General features: G+C 48.0%; 1 protein-coding gene and 3 pseudogenes across 1 annotated transcript; 2 read left to right on the forward strand and 2 right to left on the reverse strand.

Moving 5' to 3' along the window:
- The window catches only part of LOC149749760 (UDP-N-acetylglucosamine--peptide N-acetylglucosaminyltransferase 110 kDa subunit pseudogene), a 22,271-nt pseudogene extending 15,697 nt beyond the window's left edge, over positions 1–6,574 (forward strand).
- On the forward strand, positions 2,469–21,826 carry LOC149749761 (2'-5'-oligoadenylate synthase-like protein 2). Its single transcript, XM_089908522.1, has 2 exons — positions 2,469–5,215; positions 19,697–21,826. The coding sequence occupies exons 1-2, from the start codon at positions 5,121–5,123 to the stop codon at positions 19,890–19,892; spliced, it is 291 nt and encodes a 96-aa protein (XP_089764648.1). The 5' UTR covers positions 2,469–5,120; the 3' UTR covers positions 19,893–21,826.
- LOC149749762 (putative POM121-like protein 1) lies at positions 9,230–16,587 on the reverse strand (annotated as a pseudogene).
- LOC149749763 (U2 spliceosomal RNA) lies at positions 9,369–9,474 on the reverse strand (annotated as a pseudogene).
- Positions 21,827–23,247: the final 1,421 nt, after the last annotated feature.

Genomic DNA, 23,247 nt, shown 5'->3' on the forward strand with positions numbered 1-23,247 from the left:
TGGCCAACCAATTGAAAATTAGTTTTTATTTTCTGGTTGATTTGCTAGATGTTTATGACTATAATAAAAGTCTTAAATTTTGTCTCATATCTTAAAACACAATCTGAATTAGCAATGGATATTGTGCCATACATAGGGGCTGTGATATAAATATAGTTTCTAACTTCAAAAACATATAACCTAGAAGGGAACACAGACACATATGCAGCAATTATGGTAACTGCATTTGTTTACTAAGCGAAATAGTACTGAGATGGATAAAGTGCTAGCGAGCCTTGAACAGGCAAATCAGCTGCAAAAATAGATGCGCAGTTCTTTAAAAATCTTTTTAACATTTTTCCAGGTACATGTAGAATATAACTTAGCATAAAAACGGTATGGGTTTGAGGATATGGGGAGGGGGAAGGTTAAGCTGTGACAAAGAGAGTGGCATGGACATATATACACTACCAAACGTAAAATAGATAGCTAGTGGGAAGCAGCCGCTTAGCACAGGGAGATCAGTTCGGTGCTTTGTGACCACCTGGATGGGTGGGATAGGGAGGGTGGGAGGGAGACAAAAGAGGGAGGGGTTATGGGGATGTATGTATATGTATAGGTGATTCACTTTGTTATAAGGCAGAAACTAACACACCATTGTAAAGCAATTATACTCCAATAAAGACGTTAAAAATAAATAAATAAGTAAAAGAAGACTGACTCATCCAATTAAAAAAAAAAAGAAATTCTCTCATCCTGGATTCAAGAGAAGGGATGAAGTAAAAGGATGAGGAAGAACAAGAAGAGGAAATGTGAGCGTGGAGAGGGTAGGAGGAAGAGCAGAAGGCAAATAAGTGTATGTGCTTCCCTTGCCATCCCTGACTTTTTTTTTTTTTTTTTTTGGCGCTTCAGGAAAACCCAAAAGCCAGAGAAGAGCACAGAGGTGCTCACCACTGCATGTGAACAAAAAGGTGGAGAGAAGAGAATGGTGGTAATCTGCGCAGGCAACTGGAGGATGACCTGAGTGCATCTCGCCAGGGAACAGTCCCCGTTCCATAGAATCCCTGAAGATGCCAGGCTCTTATGTTTAGATGGGGGGCCGAAGGTGTCTGTGGAGTCATCACATACATCACTCCTGGAGGTGTTGTTCACATTGTGTTCTTTGTAAAGAGTGTCCCTGGTGAGGTTCAACATCTCCCTCTGCAGGACCCAGCCTTGCCCTCCCAACCCGCCAAGGTCAGCAGACAACATCCCCAGTTAATCACCAGGTGTAGTGAGATATCTGGAGTGGCCCTGGTACCCCCCAGTTCAGGCGTCCTGGGGAAAGGGTGAGGAGGACAGAGGAACCGGGGCTTCTTCTCATGCAAGCAGACAGCTCACCTGGCCCAGCGCTGCTGCATCCCTGTGGGCACACAGTAGCCCTGTCATCCGGTAGGGGACACTGCAGGATCCACACCTGGCTGGGATTTGCCCAACCCCTGGGGACCCCTCAGCCTCTGTGGAGCCCCACTGAAGGGCCTGGGTCACCTCATGGCACCATTTCTCAACCTGAGGTTCTATAGATTTTTCATAGATGTGTAAAAATTGAATACAACACACACACAAAATGAAGGCAATTCAAAGCAATGCTAATTTAGGATGAGTTAAAGGGCCAGGATTCCAAATTAATTATGACCTTAAAATTAGATAACTAATACATCTGGTTTTATTACATGCTGAAAAGCAGTGTCTTCTACAAACTTTTCATGTTGGGATACAGCAAAGCTATAGAATTTATGATTCTGTGACCACAGCATCAGGATATTTTTAAATGAAAAAGCACAGGCAAGTTTGGCTGGGGTGTTAAAGAAAGAAAAACGATTATTAGGGGAAAAGGGAACATTGCGGTTCTCTGCCCACTTCCACTGTGCTGGTCTCATGATGGGCCGTGTTGCGTGTGGGCTGGAGGGACAGGGTCACTACTCCCACCTGTGTCATCAGACCTCCCACTCCTCACAGCGCCCAGGTGGGAGGGACGCACACTTTTCACCCTGGAGCCCCAGAGCCTCCCCTTTCCTCTGCATCACTTTCACTGTTCAGGGGACCAGTCGCTCGAACGCCGCCCGGCCAAATGCCCAGGTTAAATCGCCCCTGTAGGACAGGTCTCTCTGCTACCAGAACACACTTGGCAAAGAGCAGCAAACAGGCCCCAGTGCCCTGGGGATGTGAGCCCTGGGGATGTCAGGGCCCAAAGTCACTTGCAGGGTCTGAGTAGCCCCCTGGGTCCCACACACCGACCCCAGGGAGCCCACCTCCCCACTGACTCCAGTCCCTGCCTTTGTGTGGCAGGTTCTCGTCTGACACCTGTGAAGACTGTGACCTGGAGGCGTCAGCCTGAGACTCAGAGGGGATGGAGCTTGTGCAGCGTCTGGCAGCTTACATGAGACACGAGGCCAAGGAAGGAGGGCCGCCTCTCTGCTCCGCCTCCGCTCCTGAGTCAGGTAGTGAGTGCCGGTTACTTCCTGTCGGAGCTGTACAGATTTAGCATAATTTTAGATATATGTCTTACTTTTAACAGTGAAAGGCTGTTACATCAAACAAAATTGATCTCCTCTTTTTTTTTTTAAACATTTCTATGTAAAATAACACACAAGTTTAGAAAAGCACCCTCCGCAAAGGGAGGGCTCAGTGAATTACAATGGGCGCTGCACTCTGGGGAGCAGTAGTTCTTCCCTCTGTAAAAGCCCAGATGCTTCAGAGAAGCTCCTCTCAGCTTCCTTACTCTGGCCCCACCTCCACAGCGGAAATCCCAAAGGGACTGGATTCTCCCAGCCCTCCAGCACCCTCCACTACTTTCTCATTGTGCTGCCACACTCATTTTGAGTTATTTGTGTGTAAATCACTGCACTTGGAATATACATGGAGTAACTGACTTCATTCTTATAACCGAATAAGTTAGCACTTATTCTTCTCCCCTTCGACAGGGGGTGGCCAGGGTGCTGGGGACGTCCTGTATATTGAACTGGGTGTTGGTAACAGATGTGTTTATATTTACAAGAAACCATAAAGCTCTATGCTTAAGATCTGTGCCCTGTACAATACACCAAGTAAACTTCAATTAGAGATGCCAAAAAAATTTCCCCACAAAACAAACTTCAGGGCCAGGTGGCTTCCTCTGATTTCTACCAAACATTTAAGACAGAAACGATGCCCGTCTCCTACACACTCTTCCAGAGAACAGATACAGAGGGAACACACCCACACTGCTTTCATCGGACCAGGAGAATACTGATGTCATACCAGCAGTAGATATTACAGGACAGGAGAAATTCCAGGCTAAACACTTCTGAATGTCGATGTCAAAATCCAAAAGCAAATATTAGCAGTCTAAACCTAGAGGTTTTCAGAAAGGAAGGAAACTGGGATTTCGTGGCGGTATTTCCAGTGGTTGATGTGGACAGGATCACTGGGTGTTTGGGCGCTGCGTGGGAACGTGGAGAGAAGGGACAATGCCATCGGGTTAGTGGAATGAACATTTGGTGACAGAGATTAGGAGGGCCTGGGTCATCCTCAGAGACAGTCCTGGGATGGGGTCTCTAGGCTGTGGCTATGGAGGGGTCCCTCTAGAAGGGCATGGGCCTCTCTCCTGTGCCACTGCAGGGTCTAGGGATGGATGAGGAGTTTGTAGGGGCTGGATTTTGATGAGGAAGGATGAGCAGGGAAGGTGCGCCCTCAGAGCCAGTGCAGCCACGGCCCCTCCCCAGCCAGGCCGTAGCCCAGGCTACTCAGACAGTTGCTCACATCAATAGTCAGGCGACAGTGGGGCACGCCAGCTTCACCCACTAAACCACCAAGCACAGCCCAGCAGGCCACTGTCCTGATTAATCAGCACTAACTGTGCATCCAGGGCTGGTTGTTGAAGACCAAGCTAATTTGTTAGAGACGTGCCATGTGGGCAACTGGCTTGGAGAGACCAGGGCTCTGAGCCACGTGGAGACAAGCCGACCACTGGTCAGACCACCAGGAGGCTCACCCAGTGTGTGAAGACGCTGAGGGAGGAGGGACGTAGATGGGACCCCCTGATCCTTCAAGGGACCTTCTTTCAGGGATATTTAAGAGCTGTGGGGTCAGGGATCAACATGTAAGGGAGGCAGTGGGTCAGGCTTGGGCCCTCCTGTTGGCTCAGACCCCTCCTGTCCTTGGAGCAACCATGGGGCAGGCAGGAGGCTTGGGGGGATGGAGGGAGGGGAGCCCTGGGCTCAGGAGTCCAGAGCACCATCTAGAGGATTCAGAGGTTCAGGGATTTCTGTCCCAGGGAACCAACTACATTCCTGTCCCACATCCATCTGTCATCAGCTTTGCGACTCCGGGAAAGTCACTTAAAATCTCAACATTTTAGTGCCATGTACCATAAAATATGGTTCACAGCACCTGCCATGAGTTCCCCACGGGGCTGATGTGGGGATCACAGGAGATGATGACAGATATTCTTCACAAGCTCTAAAGCATCACACCCATAACCTTCCCCACTCCCCTGCCCTGTGGCATCCAGGTCCCCTCTCTGGAGGCAGCACTACCACATTTCTTGCTTATTCTTCCAGACATTTAATATTTGAACACTTAGGTAGCACTTATGAAGTAAGCATCATTTTTCATCAGGGTCTACCTGATTTGCTGTATTAAGCTTCATCATGTAATACTAATAAGTGGACCCTATTAACATTTCCACTATCACAGAACAAGGAACTGAGGACAGAGGGTCTGCATAACTTTCCCAGGTTCATGTGGCTTCTGGTATGATTTGAATCCAGACCATCAGGCACCAGCCCCCACTCTGTCGGTCACTGTGCTGTGCTCCCTTTCTATATTATCTCACTAAATAAAGTCATGTCCCGTGCAGTCAGCCTGCTGGCTATTTTAAGTGCACACCACATTGCAACACCCTCTTCTCAGCCCAGCTTCGATTCACGTGACTCCCCTAGACTCCCCTAGGAGGCTGGTGAACAAAGAGAACAGACGTGTGACCTGGGAATGAATTGACACCTCTGCATGGTCTTCTCCCAGCAACATATCAATAGTTCTCTCAGTTTTTGTTGTGTTTTCCAGGATCATGACTCGGGTACCAAGAAGAAAAGGAAGATTATAAAGGAATCAAACACAGGATGCACAAGAATATCATCTGTGATCAAGATAATCTGCTGGCCATCCGCAGCGGTGGTTCAGGCACATCAGAATCAGCATCTGGCCAAACAACAGGGTAGGGACCCAAATAGCACCCCCACTGACCACTCCATTGAAGGTACTGTGGAACTAATACCAGCAGGTAGATTCAGGAGCAATGGCTGTAGTTTGTACAGCAGAGCCTGGATCTGGCTGAGGGAGGATTGGGCAGGGAAGGTGCCCACTCAGAGCCCGTGCAGCCACTGCCCGCTCTTAGCCAGGCCTTAGTCCAAGCTGCTCAGACGATTGGTCAGTTTCTAGTCAGTGAGACCCTGGGGGCCTGTAACCTTCATGTGTTAAGCCACCAAAACACGAGCCCAGTAGACCCTGTTCCCAGCTAATGAATATTAACTGCTCATCATCCGGGTTTGATCAGTTGAAGATGATGCTAATTCTCTGTGCAACTGTCATGTGGGCAGTTGGTTTGGAATGTCCTGGGTTTTGAGTCAGTTAGGGAGTCAAGTAGACTACTGGTCATTCAGGGTGGTCACCTGACCACCAGGAAGTCTCACTGCAAATCAGCTGCTAGAATCAAGTGCTGAGGGGGAAGGGAGGGGAGATGCACACATATTTGGATACCCTGGTCCATCAGGGGGTCTGCATTTGGGGGAAAGACACTGTATTTGGGGTCAGGGATTGAAACGTAGAGCCAGGAGGTGGGTCCAGGTTTGAGCCATTCTCTTGGGCCAGGCACCTCCTCCGAGTACCAGCTGTCTCCCTGCAGCATTCTTGGGGCAGGAGGATGTGGGAAAGGGAGTGAGGAGAGCTCTTGGTTTGTGTATCCAGGGTATGATCTCATGTCCATGTGTTCCGGAATCTCTGTCCCTCCCCTGCCTCAGACCCATCACTCATCAGTGTTGTGACGCTAGACAAGTTACTCAATCTGTCTAAATTTCAGTGCCCTGAACCATAAAATATGGGTCACAGCCCCTACTCTGCCCACCCCACAGTGCATCACAAGAAATAATATTCTTTCCATGAGCTCTAAAACTTCTTACTCGTGTCATCAATGTGAAAAAGTAGGCTCTATCCTCCTATTTGTAGCCTCCTAGGTGCCCTTTCTGGAGACAACCTACTTATTCTTCCAGGCATTTAATACTTGAACATTTATGTAGGTAGCACTTATGAAGTACCCATCATTTTTCTTCAGGCTTTGTATTTACTAATTTTTAGCCTCAGAACATAATACGAATAAGCAGGTCCTACTAATATTTCCATATCCCTGGCCAGGGAACTGAGAAACAGAAGAGCTAAGTAACTAACCTTCCCAGGTACACATGGCGTTCGAATAGGATTTGATTTCAGGCCATCAGGCACCAGCACCCATACTCTCCCTCATTGTGTTGTGCTGACTTTGTACTTGTCTCATGTAAATAAAGTTATTTTCCCCATGTGATCAGCCTGTTGGGTATTTTAAGTGCACGCTAAAATGCAAGGTCCATCTTCATAAGCCCTACTTTGATTCAGGGGACTCCCCGGGCAGCTAGTAATAAGGAGATCTGAAGTTTCACCTGTGAATAAGACTTTTGCCAGGAAGATGTCAACACCTCTCACTATTGTGAATGTATTTCCTAGGAGCTTGTTTCAGGAATATGAAGAGAAAAAGACAAGGATTCAAACCAAGGATACCATATGGGGATTGATCCTCCGTGAAGAAAATATACTGGCTGGCCCTCACCGTCATTCAACAGCTCAAAATGAACATCTAGTCCCAAAGGGTTGAGCCTCAAATATCATCCCATACAAGCCACTCCATTGAAGTCACTGTGAGAATTCCATCCTGAAACTGATCAAGAGTAATGACTATAAAAAGGTTGTCATATTATCTTTTGATTGAGATATAATTCACATTTTTTTTAACTGTGTGATTCAGCTGCTTTTAGTGTACTCAGGTTTTGCAATCAACATCTCTAATTCCAGTACATTTTCATCATCCCCAAGAGAAACCTCATACCTAGTATCAGTCATTCTCATTCTGTCCACCCCTTTCACCCCAGCCCTGGGTCTTTCTGTCTCTGTTGATTTTCCTATGCTGGACCTTTCATATGAATAGAACCACACAATGTGCGGACTTCTGTGTCTGACTTTTGCAGTAAGCAAAATGTATTCAAGGTGCATCCAGGTTGTAGCATGTATCTGTCCTTCACCCTTTTAATGGCTGAATAATATTCATTGTATGGATATAACACATTTTATTTTTCCATTCCTCAGTTGGCGAATAGTTGGGTTGTTTCCACTCTTTGGCTATTATGAATAATGATACGACAATATAACACTCATGTACAAGTTTTTGTGTGAACGTATGTTTTTTATTTCTCCTGGACATATACCTGGGAGTGGAGTTCCTGGGCCATATTGTATCTCTGTGTTGAACTTTTTGAGGAACGGCCAAACTATTTTCTTTTTCGTATTTGCACCAGCAATGATTGAAAGTGCCAATTTCCCCACATCATTGCCAACGCTTGTTTTTAAAAAAATTATATGGCACAATAGTGGGTATGAAGTGGTGTCTCACTGTGGTTTCAGTTTGCATAATTTTGACTTATAATTTTGCACATGTTTTCATGTGCTTATTGGCAATTTGTGTCTTCTTTGGAGCAGTATCTGTGCAGATTCTTTTTCTCGTTTTTAAAATTTGGTTATTTGACATTTTATTGTTGAGTTGCCAGTGTTCTTTACATATTCTGAATACTAGGCTTTATCAGATATATGACTTGCAAACATTTTCCTTCATTCTGAAGGTTGTATTATGTCTTTCTTGATGGTGTTCTTTGAAACACAAAGGATTTTAATTTTGATAAAGTCCAATTTCTTTTTCCTTTTGTTGTCTGTGCCTTTGCTATCATATTTAAGAGTTCATTGCCAAATCCAAGACTATGAAGATTTATCCCTTTTTTTCTTCAGAAATTTGTATAGTTTAGCTCTTATATTTAACTCTTTGATCCATTTTAAATTCAAAGTCTATTTTGTCTGATATTGGTATAGACACTCCTGCTCTCTTGGTTACTATTTGAGTTTTCTCGCTGAGTTTGGAATTCCCTTTTCTATCCTTTAGCTTTCAACCTGCTTGAGTCTTGATCTCAAGTAAGTCTCTTGTAGACAGCATATAGTTGGATCATATGTTTTTACCTACTCCGCCAATCTCTGTATTTTGATTGGAGAGTTTAATGCATTTACATTTAAAGTAATTGCTGACAAAAAAAAGACTTATTTCTGCTATTGTGCTGTTTCTTTTCCATCTGCCCAAAGCTTTTTTGCCCCTCATTTCCTGCATTCCTCTCTTTCGTTGTGTGTGTTTAGCTGATTTCTTACAATACAATATTTAAATTACTTTCTCACTTCCTTTTGGGAATATTCTATAGCTCTTTTCTTTGTGTTTACCATGGGGATTACCTTTAACATCCTAAAATTAAAACACTCTAATTTGAACTTATACCAGGTTAAACTCAACAACATCCAAGTTCTTGAAGCTAAAAGAGCATCCTACTATCTCAATGCAAAAGACCTTCTCCAAGACACACTGCAGTTTCTGCCTGGCTGGGACATTGCCCCAGAGTGCGGTTAAGTTGAAGGAGTCGAAGGAGGCATACATTTCCATCCTCTGGATCACTGCTCACCAAAAAATACATAATGCCAGGCACATATGTAGTTTTGAATTTTCTAATGAAGACACCAGGAAAATAAAAATGGTGGAGTCAATGTAAATAATAGATTTTTAATTCAGTATCTGCAAAGTGTTCGAATGTTTACATGTGGCACGAGAACTGTGGTCATATTACGAGGGCTTGAGAGCCGCATGGAGCAAGATAGAAGACAAACAGCATGCACTTGAAACTCTAAGAAGTGAACGCTAACAGGCAGATGGGGCCTGGAAGTCCAAAGTTGAATAACAGCCCGTAACAGGGTGATTATGGTGGGTTTTTTTCCTGCCTCTGTCTCCCAGCTTACGCAAGGCACGCAAAGTCCAGCAACAGCTGAAAGTTAAAACCATGGGATCAACCTTTTATTTCTAGCCAGACAAGTGAGAAAGTGGGGGACTTGGATGTTGAGGAGTGAGGGGGTCATCCCCATTGGTCTTTTTCTCCCCAGTTACCACATCTCCCCTGCAACCTCAGTGATGGCAGAGGCCTTCACTGAGAAATGGCCTGTGTCTCTGGACAAAGGAACAGGTTAAGAGACTCCTATTGTTTGAAGAGTGTGGGGGCATGCCCGTTATTTTCCTTTCTTTTCTCTTGCTATTTAAATTGACAAGAACAGATACTACACTTGATCTTAGCCAAAAGCCTGAGATGAAATAGACAAAATAAACTTTAAGCTAAAATTACTGTCAAGTATAAATTTTACTAATATAGTAATGCCAAAGGACCAAAGAGCAGGGCAGTGGCTTTATTGAGAACCCAGGATTTCCGAGTGTCCACCGTGCTCAGTCACTTTTAAATCATCAGCACAGCCCTATAATTCAGAGATTTAGGTGAAGTGACTTGCCCACGGTCACACAGCTAAGTGAGAGTCTTCTGGGACCAAGAGTAACTTTTGCAAAGGCGTCTCTTGCTGTACTTAATCACTGCCACCATCTGACACTCACATTCTTTCTTTTTATACTATTCTGTTTCCTTGGGTCAAAGAATCCGACCCCTGAATTAAGGTTAAATAGGAGTTAGTGGCAGATCAAAAGCCAAAATCGCTTCAAGATATTCTTTTCATTCCCCCAAGTAATGCCTTTAGTCACAAAAATATAGAACAACATAGACAATTACAAGTCAAGTGACCTTAGTGTTCACAGGCAAGCACTAATACATTTTAATGTACCATGATCATATTAACATAGAAATAACTATGAAACATTTTCTGCGGAGAAGCAGCCCCTGCGGCAGGCAGCAGAAAGGGACAGGAAGGCTGCATGGCGCCCAGGCCCCCAATGGCCTAGGTCTCACCCTGCAGCGCACTGTTGATGTGCCGGAACGCTGCTTCCTTCTCGGAGTCTAGGTCTTCAGTGGCGACAGGGAAACCCAGCTCAGGGCCTGGGGGCAGCCTCAGAGGCTCCCCTCGCCGGTGCGGCAGCAGAGGAATCCTGCGTTTTCGGGGCCTGGGACTGTCAGATGTGCGGGAGCCCTTCCTCCAGGGCCCTTTCTGCCCTCTTGCTGCCTCTGCATCTTTGTCAGGCTGGCTTTTCCTCCGGGAAACCACCGGAGCTGCAGAGGGCGACGGAGGGCCCTCCTCGCTCCCTTTCTTTGCAGACTTCTGGGGCAGCCCTTGCGGTATGGCGGGACCCCTCCTTCTCTTCACTGGCGGGAAACCTCGGGTGGAGCTATATGAGCTCGTGATGGCGTTTCTTTGGGGGCAGGAGCTCATACAAGTGGTCTACAGTTTCCTGGTGGATCTGTCTTCTGCCCACTTGGCGTGGAGGTCTCTCTGCAGAGGTCCAGACCTGGGCACGAAGAAAGAGCCCCCCAGGGGCCTAAATGCAGATCGTGCGCCCCCGGTGTCATCGGGGCCGCTTCTCTGGTCTTCGTTCCTCCCTGTGACTGTGGGGACTTCCTCCTGCTTGGCCATCCCTTGCCCGCTCTCTCCCAGGGCCCTCAACACCGTCTTCTCGGTGCTGTAGTTCGGGACACAGCTGGGTGTCGTGGCCGGCACTGGCTGCCCCCGCGCCACACTGACAGTGACTGTGTCCACTGCGGACACTGAGCTGCGGGACGTCGTGGAGGTGCGAGCACCCATCACTGCCTTCTTCCGATGGCCTCGCCTGCAGATGGAGATAAGGACCCCCAGAAAGGAGCGCAGGGTCTGCGGGATGGTAGAATGTGGCCTCAGAGACTCTGTGGCAAAGCGCAGATGCAGAGTCACTGGACACTTGTGGGCTGGCCTGCGAGTGGATAGCCGGCCATAGACAGCTGGGTGACCCGGGCCGGCCACGGTAAGTTGGTGGGCGTGGGGAGCGGGCCGGGGGCAGATGAACCCTCCTGGCAGGTGCTGATCCCCCAGTGCCCGGGGCGGGGGTGAGGGGCAGGGCCTACCTAAGTAACTGCCCCTAGAGAACTTGGGTGAGGTCGGTCCTTGGATAGAGAGCTGGGCTCCGAGCACTCTCCTTCAGCTGCCAACTCGGCCAAAATCGGAGTGCGCTCTCTTTGGCCTGTTGCTGGGATGCAGCTCTGGAACCTGTGAGCGAACAATGGGCGTGCGTTGGCGGGGCGCAAAAGTTTAGGGAGGGGTGGCGCATGCGCAGAGTACACGTCAGGCCCTGGGGCGCACAGGTGAGGATGCGCGCCCCTGGACCGTCTAGCGCTTCTGAATCTCCCCGGGGGTCTGAGGGCTGGAGGTGTTTGCCTTGAGGGTGATGAGCTTCTTGGCAGGGCAGCTGCCCCTTCTCCCCCGGCCGGCTCTAACTGTACAGGATGGGTCCCCGGCCACCAGAGCAGGAAAGCTGGAGAGCAGGGTACCTGGCTCAGCAGCCGCCGCCCGAGGTGGCAGATTTGGCGTCAGCGCCTGTGCGTCCACCTGCCCTCCCACCTGGTAACATTGGAGGAGAGAGCCGCTAAGAACAGAAGTGCAAAAAAAAGAAAAAAAAACCAGAAGTGCCCAAGCCAACCGGATCCTGCTGGGGTGACAACTGAAGGGGCAGGCAGGGCGGGCTGGGAGGGACATATATACCAGGTCCAAACCCAGAAAGATCTGAAATGCACGAGTCAGAATGAAAGTCCAGAATCATCCTTGGGCTTTGGGCTGAGCTGGAAGTATAGCCAAACTCTTCAAGGTCTCCAGCTCCACCTGCAGTTTCTGCCTGGCTGGGACATTGCCCCAGAGTGGGGTTAAGTTGAAGGAGTCGAAGGAGGCATACATTTCCATCCTCTGGATCACTGCTCACCAAAAAATACATAATGCCAGGCACATATGTAATTTTGAATTTTCTAATGAACACACCAGGAAAATAAAAATGGTGGAGTCAATGTAAATAATAGATTTTTAATTCAGTATCTGCAAAGTGTTCGAATGTTTACATGTGGCACGAGAACTGTGGTCATATTACGAGGGCTTGAGAGCCGCATGGAGCAAGATAGAGGACAAACAGCATGCACTTGAAACTCTAAGAAGTGAACGCTAACAGGCAGATGGGGCCTGGAAGTCCAAAGTTGAATAACAGCCCGTAACAGGGTGATTATGGTGGGTTTTTTTCCTGCCTCTGTCTCCCAGCTTACGCAAGGCACGCAAAGTCCAGCAACAGCTGAAAGTTAAAACCATGGGATCAACCTTTTATTTCTAGCCAGACAAGTGAGAAAGTGGGGGGCTTGGATGTTGAGGAGTGAGGGGGTCATCCCCATTGGTCTTTTTCTCCCCAGTTACCACATCTCCCCTGCAACCTCAGTGATGGCAGAGGCCTTCACTGAGAAATGGCCTGTGTCTCTGGACAAAGGAACAGGTTAAGAGGCTCCTATTGTCTGAAGAGTGTGGGGGCATGCCGTTATTTTCCTTTCTTTTCTCTTGCTATTTCACCTGAAAGGTCAACCTGGTCATAGGGAACTGCATGACAGCATGGCGGCTTAAACACTTTAAGGAACATGTAGGAGGGGCCCCTGAAGCCTGAGAATGTGGGTAGAATTCCAAAGAGGAGAGAGCTATAGGAGGAGATTATTTAGGTCTGTGTACGAGCCCACATAAGTCCTGGGATCCCCCTGAGCCTCATGCACAGACAGAGCCAACGAGGCAGAATAGAGGCTTGCGGAAGTGAACTACAGTATAAACTGCCACTCAATTCCGAGATTAACCCCTGAGTGGTACGTGCACCATGTGGACACAAACAGCACAGCAGTGTCCTGAAAACTGCACCAAGACTGGAACAACTCAGAAGACAAGGCACAGTACCTGTTTGACCATAGGTTCATGAATTGCTTAATAAAAAGCACAGAAAAAGGAAAAGTATCAATCTCCTGAGGATTTTAATAGGAACCAGAGTCTCGAAACATAATAAGCAAACTTTCCAGGATACCACCCAAAATCACACAACGGAGCATACAAAGAACTAGGAAAATGTGACAAATTCTCAAGAGAAAAATGCAATCAACAGACCCAGCCCTGAAATAACCTGCAATATCCAAAAGCAAACATTCACTGGATGGGCTGAATAACAGAACAGAGAAAACAGAGGAAAGATTCAGAAAACTTATGGATCAATAGAAATGGCACAATCTGAAAAACAAAGAGGATACATGACTGAACAAAAATTAAGTCTCAGAGACATGTGAAACAATATTGCAAGTTCTACCTTTTGTGCCGTTGGAGGGTCTGAAGGAAAGGTGCAGAAGAAAATATATGAGGAAAAGAATAGTTGAAAACGTCACTGATTTCGAGACACAGACCTAAGCTCAGAAAGCCTCACCCTGACACACAATCTGATAAAAAAGCCAAGGTGAAGAATAATCTTGAAAGCAGTCAAGGAAACCGACCTGTTATACATCACAGAATGTCAACTTGAAGGACTGTGATTTCTCATCAGAAAACAGAGACCAGAAAAGAATGGAATAACATCTTTAAAGTATTAAAGGAAAAGACCAAACCAGGATATGATATCCTTAAAGCAAGGATATCCTTAAAGACTGAAAGCCAAACAAAAGCCAAAATGAAGTCTGATGGAGATGAGAGAAAACTAAGAGAATTCATCACCAGACAATTTGCTATAAAAACATTACATGAAAGGAACTTCTTCAGGCTGAAGTGAAATGACACAAGAAAGAAGTAAGCTTGCAACTTCAGGAACAAAGGAAGGGCAACAAAAATGGCAAGTATCTGGAAAAATTATCCTCTTACATTATTTTATATATGTATGACTTTTTTTTTTTTTTGGCCACGCCTGCGTGGCCTGCGGGATCTTAGTTCCCCTACCAGGGACTGAAGCCGGGGCCCCAGCAGTGAAAGTGCTGAGTCCTAACCACTGGACCGCCAGGGAGTTCCCTGTATATGTATGAAAAAAGGATACCACAGTCTCAGAGGGTGGCGTTGAAGTCATATAAAGGTGACACATATGACAGCTATAACAAAGAGTGGAAGGTAAAAGAATCTATATGGATGTAAGCCTTCTGAATTTTATTTAATTGGTAAAATATTAACTCTAGACTGTGAAACAATACGTATACATAGTGTTATTCCAAGAACAATTAAAAAATGACAAACTCAAGAAAATTGGATAACCTCAATAGTCCTATATTTAGGAATTGTGGACAAGATAGCTAAAACATTCACATTTGTGTTTTGTGGAAAGTTTTTCTCTTGGTTAACTGCCTAGGAGTGGGTTTTTGGGTCATATGGTAAGTATGGCCCTCTCAGCCAGCCCTGGCCACCACTTCAGGTGTCACCCCAGCAGGATCTGGATGGTGTGGGCACTTCCGTTCTTAGCGGCTCTCCCCTCCAGTGGCGCCAGGGGAACGCAGAGGCGCTGCTGCCAAAGCTGCCGCCTCTTGTGGGAGCTGCACAGCCAGCAACCTTGCTCCACGTTGCTGGGCGGGGATCCCGTCCAGTACAGTTAGTTACCCCGACAGCACTGGGGCGCGGCCAGGGGAGAAGGGCCAGCTGTCCTGCCAAGAAGCTCATCACCCTCAAGGCAAACACCTCCAGCCCTCAGACCCCCGGGGGATTCAGAAGCGCTAGACGGTCCAGGGGCGCGCATCCTCACCTGTGCGCCCCAGGGCCTGACGTGTACCCTGCGCATGCGCCACCCCTCCCTAAATTGTTGCGCCCCACCAACGCACGCCCATTGTTCGCTCACAGGTTTCAGAGTATAAAAAGGCAACAGGCCAAAGAGAGCGCACTCCACTTTTGGCCGAGTTGGCAGCTGAAGGAGAGTGCTCAGAGCCCAGCTCTGTATCCACGGACCGACCTCACCTAAGTTCTCTAGGAGCAGTTACTTAGGTAGGCCCTGCCCCTCACCCCCGCCCCGGGCACTGGGGGACCAGCACCTGCCAGGAGGGCTCGGCTGCCCCCAGCCCGCTCCCCGCGCCCACCGACTTCCCGTGGCCGGCCCGGGCCACCCAGCTGTCTATGGCCGGCTACCCACTCGCAGGCCAGCCCACAAGTGTCCAGTGACTCTGCATCTGCGCTTTGCCACAGAGTCTCTGAGACCCCATTCTACCATCCCGCAGACGCTGCACTCCTTATGGGGATCCTTATCTCCATCTTCAGGCGAGGCCATCGGAAGAAGGCAGTGATGGGTGCTCGCACCTCCACGACGTCCCGCAGCTCAGTGTCCGCAGTGGACACAGTCACTGCCAGTGTGGCGCAGGGGCAGCCAGTGCCGGCCACGACACCCAGCTGTGTCCCGAACTACAGCACCGAGAAGACGGTGTTGAGGGCCCTGGGAGAGAGGGGGCAAGGGATGGCCAAGCAGGAGGAAGTCCCCACAGTCACAGTGAGGAACGATGACCAGAGAAGCGGCCCCAATGACACCGGGGACGCACGATCTGCATTTAGGCCCCTGGGGGGCTCTTTCTTCGTGCCCAGGTCTGGACCTCTGCAGAGAGACCTCCACGCCAAGTGGGCAGAGGACAGATCCGCCAGGAAACAGCAGACCTCTTGTATGAGCTCCTGCCCCCAAAGAAACGCCATCACGAGCTCATATAGCTCCACCCGAGGTTTCCTGCCAGTGGAAAGAAGGAGGGGTCCCGCTATACCGCAAGGGCTGCCCCAGAAGTCTACAAAGACAGGGGGCGAGGAGGGCCCTCCATCGCCCTCTGCAGCTCCGGTGGTTTACCGGAGGAAAAGCCAGCCTGACAAAAATGCAGAGACAGCAAGAGGGCAGAAAGGACCCTGGAGGAAGGGCTCCCGCACATCTGACAGTCCCAGGCCCCGAAAACGCAGGATTCCTCTGCTGCCGCACCGGCGAGGGGAGCCTCTGAGGCTGCCCCCAGCCCCTGAGCCGGGTTTCCGGGTCACCGCTGAAGACCTAGACTCGGAGAAGCAAGCAGCCTTCCGGCGCATCAACAGTGCGCTGCGGGGTGAGACCTATGCCATCGGGGACCTGGGCATTTCTCCCCAGCATAGGAAACCCATGTGTGTGGACTCTCCTGTCTTCACCCCACAGAACCTCCCTCCCGTCACCAGCCCTACTGCCCCCTCCCCAAGCCTGCCCGTTACGTGTACTGTCAGTTCCAGACCCTCACCCGGCACATCTGCGGGCCTGGCACCCCAGGCCGCTTCTGACCCTGAGGTCACCCCCATGGACACCACTCCACCCTCCCATCCTCTCCTCTTGGGGTCCGCCCCTGGCTCCAGTGGGAGCCTCTTCTCCTCGACCCAGGCCCGGCAGACGCCCCCCAGTGACAGCACATCCTCAGTCACAGTCACCACCAGCTTGCTTGCACTCAGGTCCCGCACCCAAACTCTGAGATTTCCTCTGCAGCCTGGAGCCACTACCCAGCCCATCTCTGGGGCCCCTGATTGGCAGCAGCGAGGAACCACCGCCTGTGGCAGCTCTCCCCAGCATAGGAAGCGGAAAGCTCCAGGCTTTGCCTCTGTTCCAGGCCCCGCAGCTTCGGACGGCCCCGCACAAGCATCTTCTGGGTGTTCATCATTTACAAATTCCACCGTGGGCACCCATGCCAGCACACAGCTGGGTTTTGGGAGCAGAGCGGCTGCCCGAGATCTGAGCTGCATGTTTGCAGCTCTCAGCCTTACAACAGCAACGAGGGGACCCCCGAGCACCACACACAGCAAAGGGGGCAGCGTGGGCCTGAACTCCTGGGGCCCTCCTCACCAGAGCCACCCCATGGTGACCACGGGACCCAGCCCTAAGAAGAAGCCTGGGTTTGGAGGCACTACTGCCTCCATCTTAAGTCACATCCCTGGGGGCCCTGATTGGCAGCAGCGAGGAACCACCGCCTGTGGCAGCTCTCCCCAGCATAGGAAAAGGAAAGCTTCAGCCTTTGCCTCTGCTCCAGGCCCCCCAGCTTCGGGCGGCCCCGCACAAACATCTTCTGTGGGTTCATCATCCACAAGTTCCACCGTGGGCACCCATGCCAGCACACAGCTGGGTTTTGGGAGCAGAGCGGCTGCCCGAGATCTGAGCTGCATGTTTGCAGCTCTCAGTGTTACGGGAGGGCCCATCTTAGGTCACATCCCCGTGGGCGCACCCAGGCAGGGCCCCCCTACTTCCAGCGGAGGGCGCAACCCATGCCCAGCCAAGACTGACTTTAGGGGTGTGTCGGTTCCGGCCTCTACTACTATCAGCCCCAGCTCCGCAGTGGGCACAGCAAGGTGCAGCCTTGCTCTTAGGGCCCCCTCATCACCTGCCAAGCGCTTGGCTGGACAACAAACCGCTGGGCCATCGACCAAGTCATTCTCCTCCGGGTCACGATTCATTACCTTGGGGTTTAAGAGGAGGAAGTTGGCCTGAGCCAATAATTTTGTGGCGAGGCCCTCAGTGTCCACCTCCTCCCAGGCTGGACCTCGTGTGGACCCTGTTTCGATGTGAAACTTATAATAAAGCTTTGTTCTTGTTCTTTTGCATAATCCTCACGTGTCTGTGATCTGTAGATCAAGTGGGAAAAGCACTGGCTTGTATGAGTGGTAACATGGAAAGCCAGACCCGTTTACAGTTTCCTGTGACCCTGCTCATGGGTTGTGAAGAGTAGCACAACAAGATGGCTACAAGGGCCCTATATTAAAAGTGTGTTTTGAGTTTAAACGATGCAGCCCGGAAGAAAATGGGCCCAGAGGGAGGGGTAAACAGGGAGGGTCATCCTTGTCTGTTGTAATTGCTGCTTCCCACCCACCTCTCTGGCCTGGAGGGGGCTGGGTCATCCCGAGCACACACCAGCCGCCCATACTCTACATGTTTAGTATTTTCTAATGTAGCAGTTTCTTTGACTTTTTTTGTTTTGCTTTAATAAGTCTTAGGCAAATCATTTACATGCACATCTCACGCAGAGAGTATATGTCCATACAACCTAAAGCAATCTACAGATCCAGTGCAATCCCTATCAAAATTCCAATGACATTTTTTATATAAATAGGAAGAACAATCCTAAAATTGGTATGGAACTGCAATAGACTTCAAAAGCCACAGCAATCCTGAGAAAGAAGAACAAAGCTGGAGGCAACACTTTTCCTGATTTCAAATTATACTACAAAGCTAGAGTAATCAAAATAGTATGGTACTGGCATGAAAACAGACACATACACCAATGCAACAGAATCAAGAGCCGAGAAATAAATCCACACACATACAGGCAACTAATTGACAGGGATCCAAGAATACTGAACAGGGAAAAGATAGTCTCTTCAGTAAATGGTGTTGGGAAAACTGGATACCCACATGCAAAACAAAGAAAGTGGACCCCTATCTTACACCATTTGTAAAAATTAACTTGAAATGGATTAAAGACTTAAATGTAAGACCTGAAACTGCAAAACTCCTAGAAGAGAACATAAAGAGAAAGCTCTTTAACATTGGTCTTGGTGATGATTTTTTGGGTATGACAACAAAACCACAAGCAACAAAAACAAAAAGCAACCAATGGGACTACATCAAACTAAAAAGCTCCTGCAGAGCAAAAGAAACAATCAACAAAATGAAAAGGCAACCTAGGAATGGGAAAAAATATTTGCAAACCACATGTATGATAAGAGGTTAATATCCAAAATCTATAAGGAATTCAAACAACTCCATAGCAAAAAACAAACAAACAAACCAAAACAAATAACCTGATTCTAAAATTGGCAAAGCAGGGGACTTCCCTGGTGGTCCAGTGGTTAAGACTCCACACTTCCACTGCAGGGGGCATGGGTTTGATCCCTGGTCAGGGAATTAAGGCCCGCATGTCATGCAGTGTGTGTAAAAAAATAAAATAAAATAGGCAAATCAAGACTAGGAAACAACTAAGTGTCCAACAGGTGAATGGATAAAGAAAATGTGACATATAGATATAGATAGATAGATAGATAGATAGATATAGATAGATAGATAGATAATGGAATTTTATTCAGCCACATGAAAAGAAGGAAATCTGCCATTTGTGACAACACAGATAGACCTTGAGGGCATTATGCTAAGTGCATTAAGTCAGAGGGCGAAACATAAATACTGTATGAGATCACTTATATGTGGAATCTTTAAAAGCAAAGAAGAAACAACTCACAGATACATAGAATAGACTGGTTGCCAGAGGTGGGAGGTGGGTGAAATAGCTGAAGGTGGACCAAAGGTACAAACTTCAAGTTATAAGATAAATAAGTCTTGGGGATGTCATGTATAATGTAGTGACTATAGCTAACAATATTGCTGTGTATTTGAAAGTTGCTAAGAGAGTAGATCTTAAAAGCGCTCATCACAAGAAAAAAATAATTTGTTACTGTGAGTGGTGATGTATGAAAAGCCATGGAAGAAGCTTAAATGCATATTGCTAGTTGAAAGAAACCAGTCTGAAAAGACTACACACTGGATGATTCCAACCATATGACATTCTGGGAAAGGCAAAACTATGAAAACAAGAGGACATGTGGCCCCAGTGGACACCACTGTCTCTCCTTTCAGGAGCCTCCAGGTGCTGGAGACCTTCCCCCCTGAGATCCAGGTCTTCATGAAGGACTCCAGTGGCCAGGGCAAGCCTTACACCATTGACCCTGATGACTCCATCCACGACTTGAAAGAGAAGATTGAAGAGGCTGGAGGACCTTACATGGAGGATCAGATACTCAGGTTCCGGGGCCAGAAACTGTGGAATCAATAGCTTCTCAGACTGCACATCAAGGATTGTGACACCATCATGCTCGTTAAGAGAGGCCCCACGTCCCCACGAGTGCCAAGATCAGGCTGTTCATTTTGTAGACTTCTATGGTCATGTCCCCCTAGCTCACCCCTTTCTACCCAGACCACTGTGCTCTTTCTGAAGCATAAATAGAAACAGAATCCTCCCCTGCTTAAAATTCTCCAATGGCTCCTATTACCTACAGAATCAAGTTGAAGTTCCTTTGCTTGGCATTCAGGGTTCTTGACCATTTAGCTCTTGCTGACCTCTCAGTCTCTCCTCGTCACTCTCAAAACATACCAGACGTGGCCAAACACTTGCAATTCCAGAACACTGAATGCTGGCTCACAACTCCATGACTTTGAGTCAACTTTCCTTCTCCCCCATGTTGTCACCTTTCAAAGCTCAAACCTCTAAGTTATTGATTCTCAAAAGTAAGGACCCCAGACCAGCAGAATCAACATCATCTGGAACCTCTTTGAAATAAAACTTCTCAGCAACTAGCCCAGAATTACCTGAGTTAGGTTCTCTGGTAGTGGGACTCAGCAATCTGTGTCTTAACAAGCCTTCCAAGTAATTCTGAGCAAATATGGAAGTTCCAGGGAGTTAACACCCCAGGGGGTAAGCCTTGGCGCATTGAAAGACAGGAACCAGTGAGTGCAGCGAGTGCATACTCCCCTCCTCCACCTCTCAGGTGGATAATTTTGAGGCACGTTCTGCATTGCTCCTTAGAGGGTCCCCAGTGGGATCAAAGCTCAGCTGCCCACAGTACTGATCAATTTCATGATATTTCTTGGACTGTTTTTTCCTCCTTCTCAATCCCCCACACCTGTCCCTTGGGATCATTTCCCAAAACAAGTCTCATGCAACTCCTTGTCTCAGGCTCTGCATTTGGAGGAACACAAGCTAAGAGAAAACCCATCTTTATGTATCTTCCTCTTCCTAAAACCCAGCCCACACCCTTCCTAACTACTAGCTCTTCCCCCACCGCCATAGAAATGTGCCCAACTACGTGGCATTTCTACAAACCATAAAACCAATACACAATCGACTGCATGTTCCCTTTTTTTTTTTTTTTTTTTTTGCGGTACGCGGACCTCTCACTGTTGTGGCCTCTCCTGTTGCAGAGCACAGGCTCCGGACGCGCAGTCTCAGCGGCCATGGCTCACGGGCCTAGCCGCTCAGCGGCGTGTAGGATCTTCCCAGACCGGGGCACGAACCCATGTCCCCTGCATCGGCAGGCGGACTCCTAAACACTGCGCCACCAGGGAAGCCCCATGTTCCCTTTTTAAATCGTTTTTTTTTTTCCTTATTTTGGCCACTCTGCAAGGCCTGCAGGTTCCTAAATACCAGACCAGGGATTGAACCCTGGTCCCTGGCAGTGAAAGCCCAGAGTCCCAACCGCTGGACTGCCAGGGAATTCCCCCTTTCGAAATCTTGAAAGCTGCTGAACTCCCAGATATCTCATGAAAATGAATAATGAAATGAATCAAAACTAATATGTAAAGTCTATTGAGCAAAGTGGTGGCTACCAGTGGGGAGAGGCAAAATAGGAGGACGGGATTAAGAGGTACAAACTACTGTGTATAAAATAGATAAGCTACAAGGACATATTGTACAGCACAGGGAATAGAGCCAATATATTATAATAACTTTAGTTTTTCAAAGGTTTATTATTTATTTAATTTATTTTTGGCTGCATTGGGTCTTAGTTGCGAGACGCAGGATCTTCACTGAGGCGTGCGGGATCTTTCATTGCAGGACGTGGGCTCTTCGTTGTGGTGTGGAGGTTTCCCTCTAGTTGTGGCCTGCATGCTTCAGGGCACATGGGCTCAGTAGTTGTGGCACGCGGGCTTAGTTGCCCTGCCGCCTGTAGGATCTTAGTTCCCCGACCAGGGATCAGACCTGTGTCCCCTAAATTGGAAGGCAGATTCTTTACCACTGGATCACCAGGGAAGTGCCTATAATAACTTCAAATGGAGTACAACCTGTAAAAATATTGAATAACTATGTTGTACACCTGAAACCGATATAGTGTTGTAAATCAATTATACTTCAAAAAAAGTTTTAAACTAAGATGTAAGGTCTGAATGTTTGAATAACTTTTGTTTGAATAACTTTTATATTGCCTTGAAGCTCATTATCTGTCATTATAAACATAGGACAAATGTTTGGAATCTCACTTTATTGTTGACTTTGGTTTGCGAAATTGCCACTGCTCTTTAAACAGTTATAATATAGGACTGTTTAAGGACCAGGCACTACCAAACTTTGAAAATATGGAGACTTTTAGAATTTATGTAATTAAAAATGTGATTCTTTCCGTTTGGGGTTAGCCAGTTGGAAAGTTTAAATTGAAACGTGTCATGATTGAGGGTTTTTTTTTTCCCCCAAATGGTATTTAAGACAACAAACACCCTCCACCCCACCACTTCCTCCAGCTAACACCTGGTCTTTCTCCTCCCTTTCACGACAAAGTTCTTGAAAGTGTTATCTACACTCCTGGTCTCCATCCTCCTCACCCAACTTACTCTTCAACCCCGCACCTAAAATCTGGCTTCTGCTCCCAGCTCTCCCTTACATTTCACCCACAATGATCACCAGTAGCCTCTTGGGTGCTTCTCAGACCTATATTCCTGAACTTATCGGAAGCATTAGGCAATGTGGACAACTTTTTTAAGCTCTCTGGCTTAAACAGCTACCCTTGTAGACCTCCCCACTTCCCACTCCTCCTTTTATCTTCCTCCCTTTGTTAACAGTACCCTCCATCCATTACCCAGGTACCCAAGCCAGAGAGCTGATAGCCATCCTGTCTTTTCCCTCACCTCCTACCTGTAGTCACCAAGTCCTGTTCACCCTCCCCCCAAGGTAGACCTAGAATCCCATCCCTTCTCCGGCCAAGTCCGGGTCACCTTCCCTCTCACCTGGATCACTGTACAGTGTCCTGACACGTTTCCCTACATATCTACCCCTGGCCCCTGCAATCCATCCTCCCCACAGAAGCAGCCAGACCAATCTTTCCAGAATGGTCATTTCACCTCTGGTCGCTCCTCTGATTTGCCACTGCCCTCAGGACAAAGTCAGCGCAGATTCACCTGATATGTGACCCAGTGGATCACTTTCTCTTTCCTAGAACAATGTTTCCACTTGGCTATCAAAACACACTGCTGATTTTTCTTCCACCTCCCTGGCTACTCCTTCGCATTCTTGTTTGCCGGATGCTTGCCTCTCCCCAATCACTTAATACTATTAAGTGTTTCAGGGCCCAGTCACTGGTCCTTTTCTTGTCTTGCTCTATACTCACTCCCTTGGTGAACCCATCCAGCCTCATGGCTTT

Source organism: Delphinapterus leucas, chromosome 3 (genome assembly GCF_059928025.1).
Source record: "Delphinapterus leucas isolate spDelLeu-1000000601 "Yukka" chromosome 3, BTC_Dleu_Yukka2, whole genome shotgun sequence".
Lineage (NCBI taxonomy): Eukaryota > Metazoa > Chordata > Mammalia > Artiodactyla > Monodontidae > Delphinapterus > Delphinapterus leucas.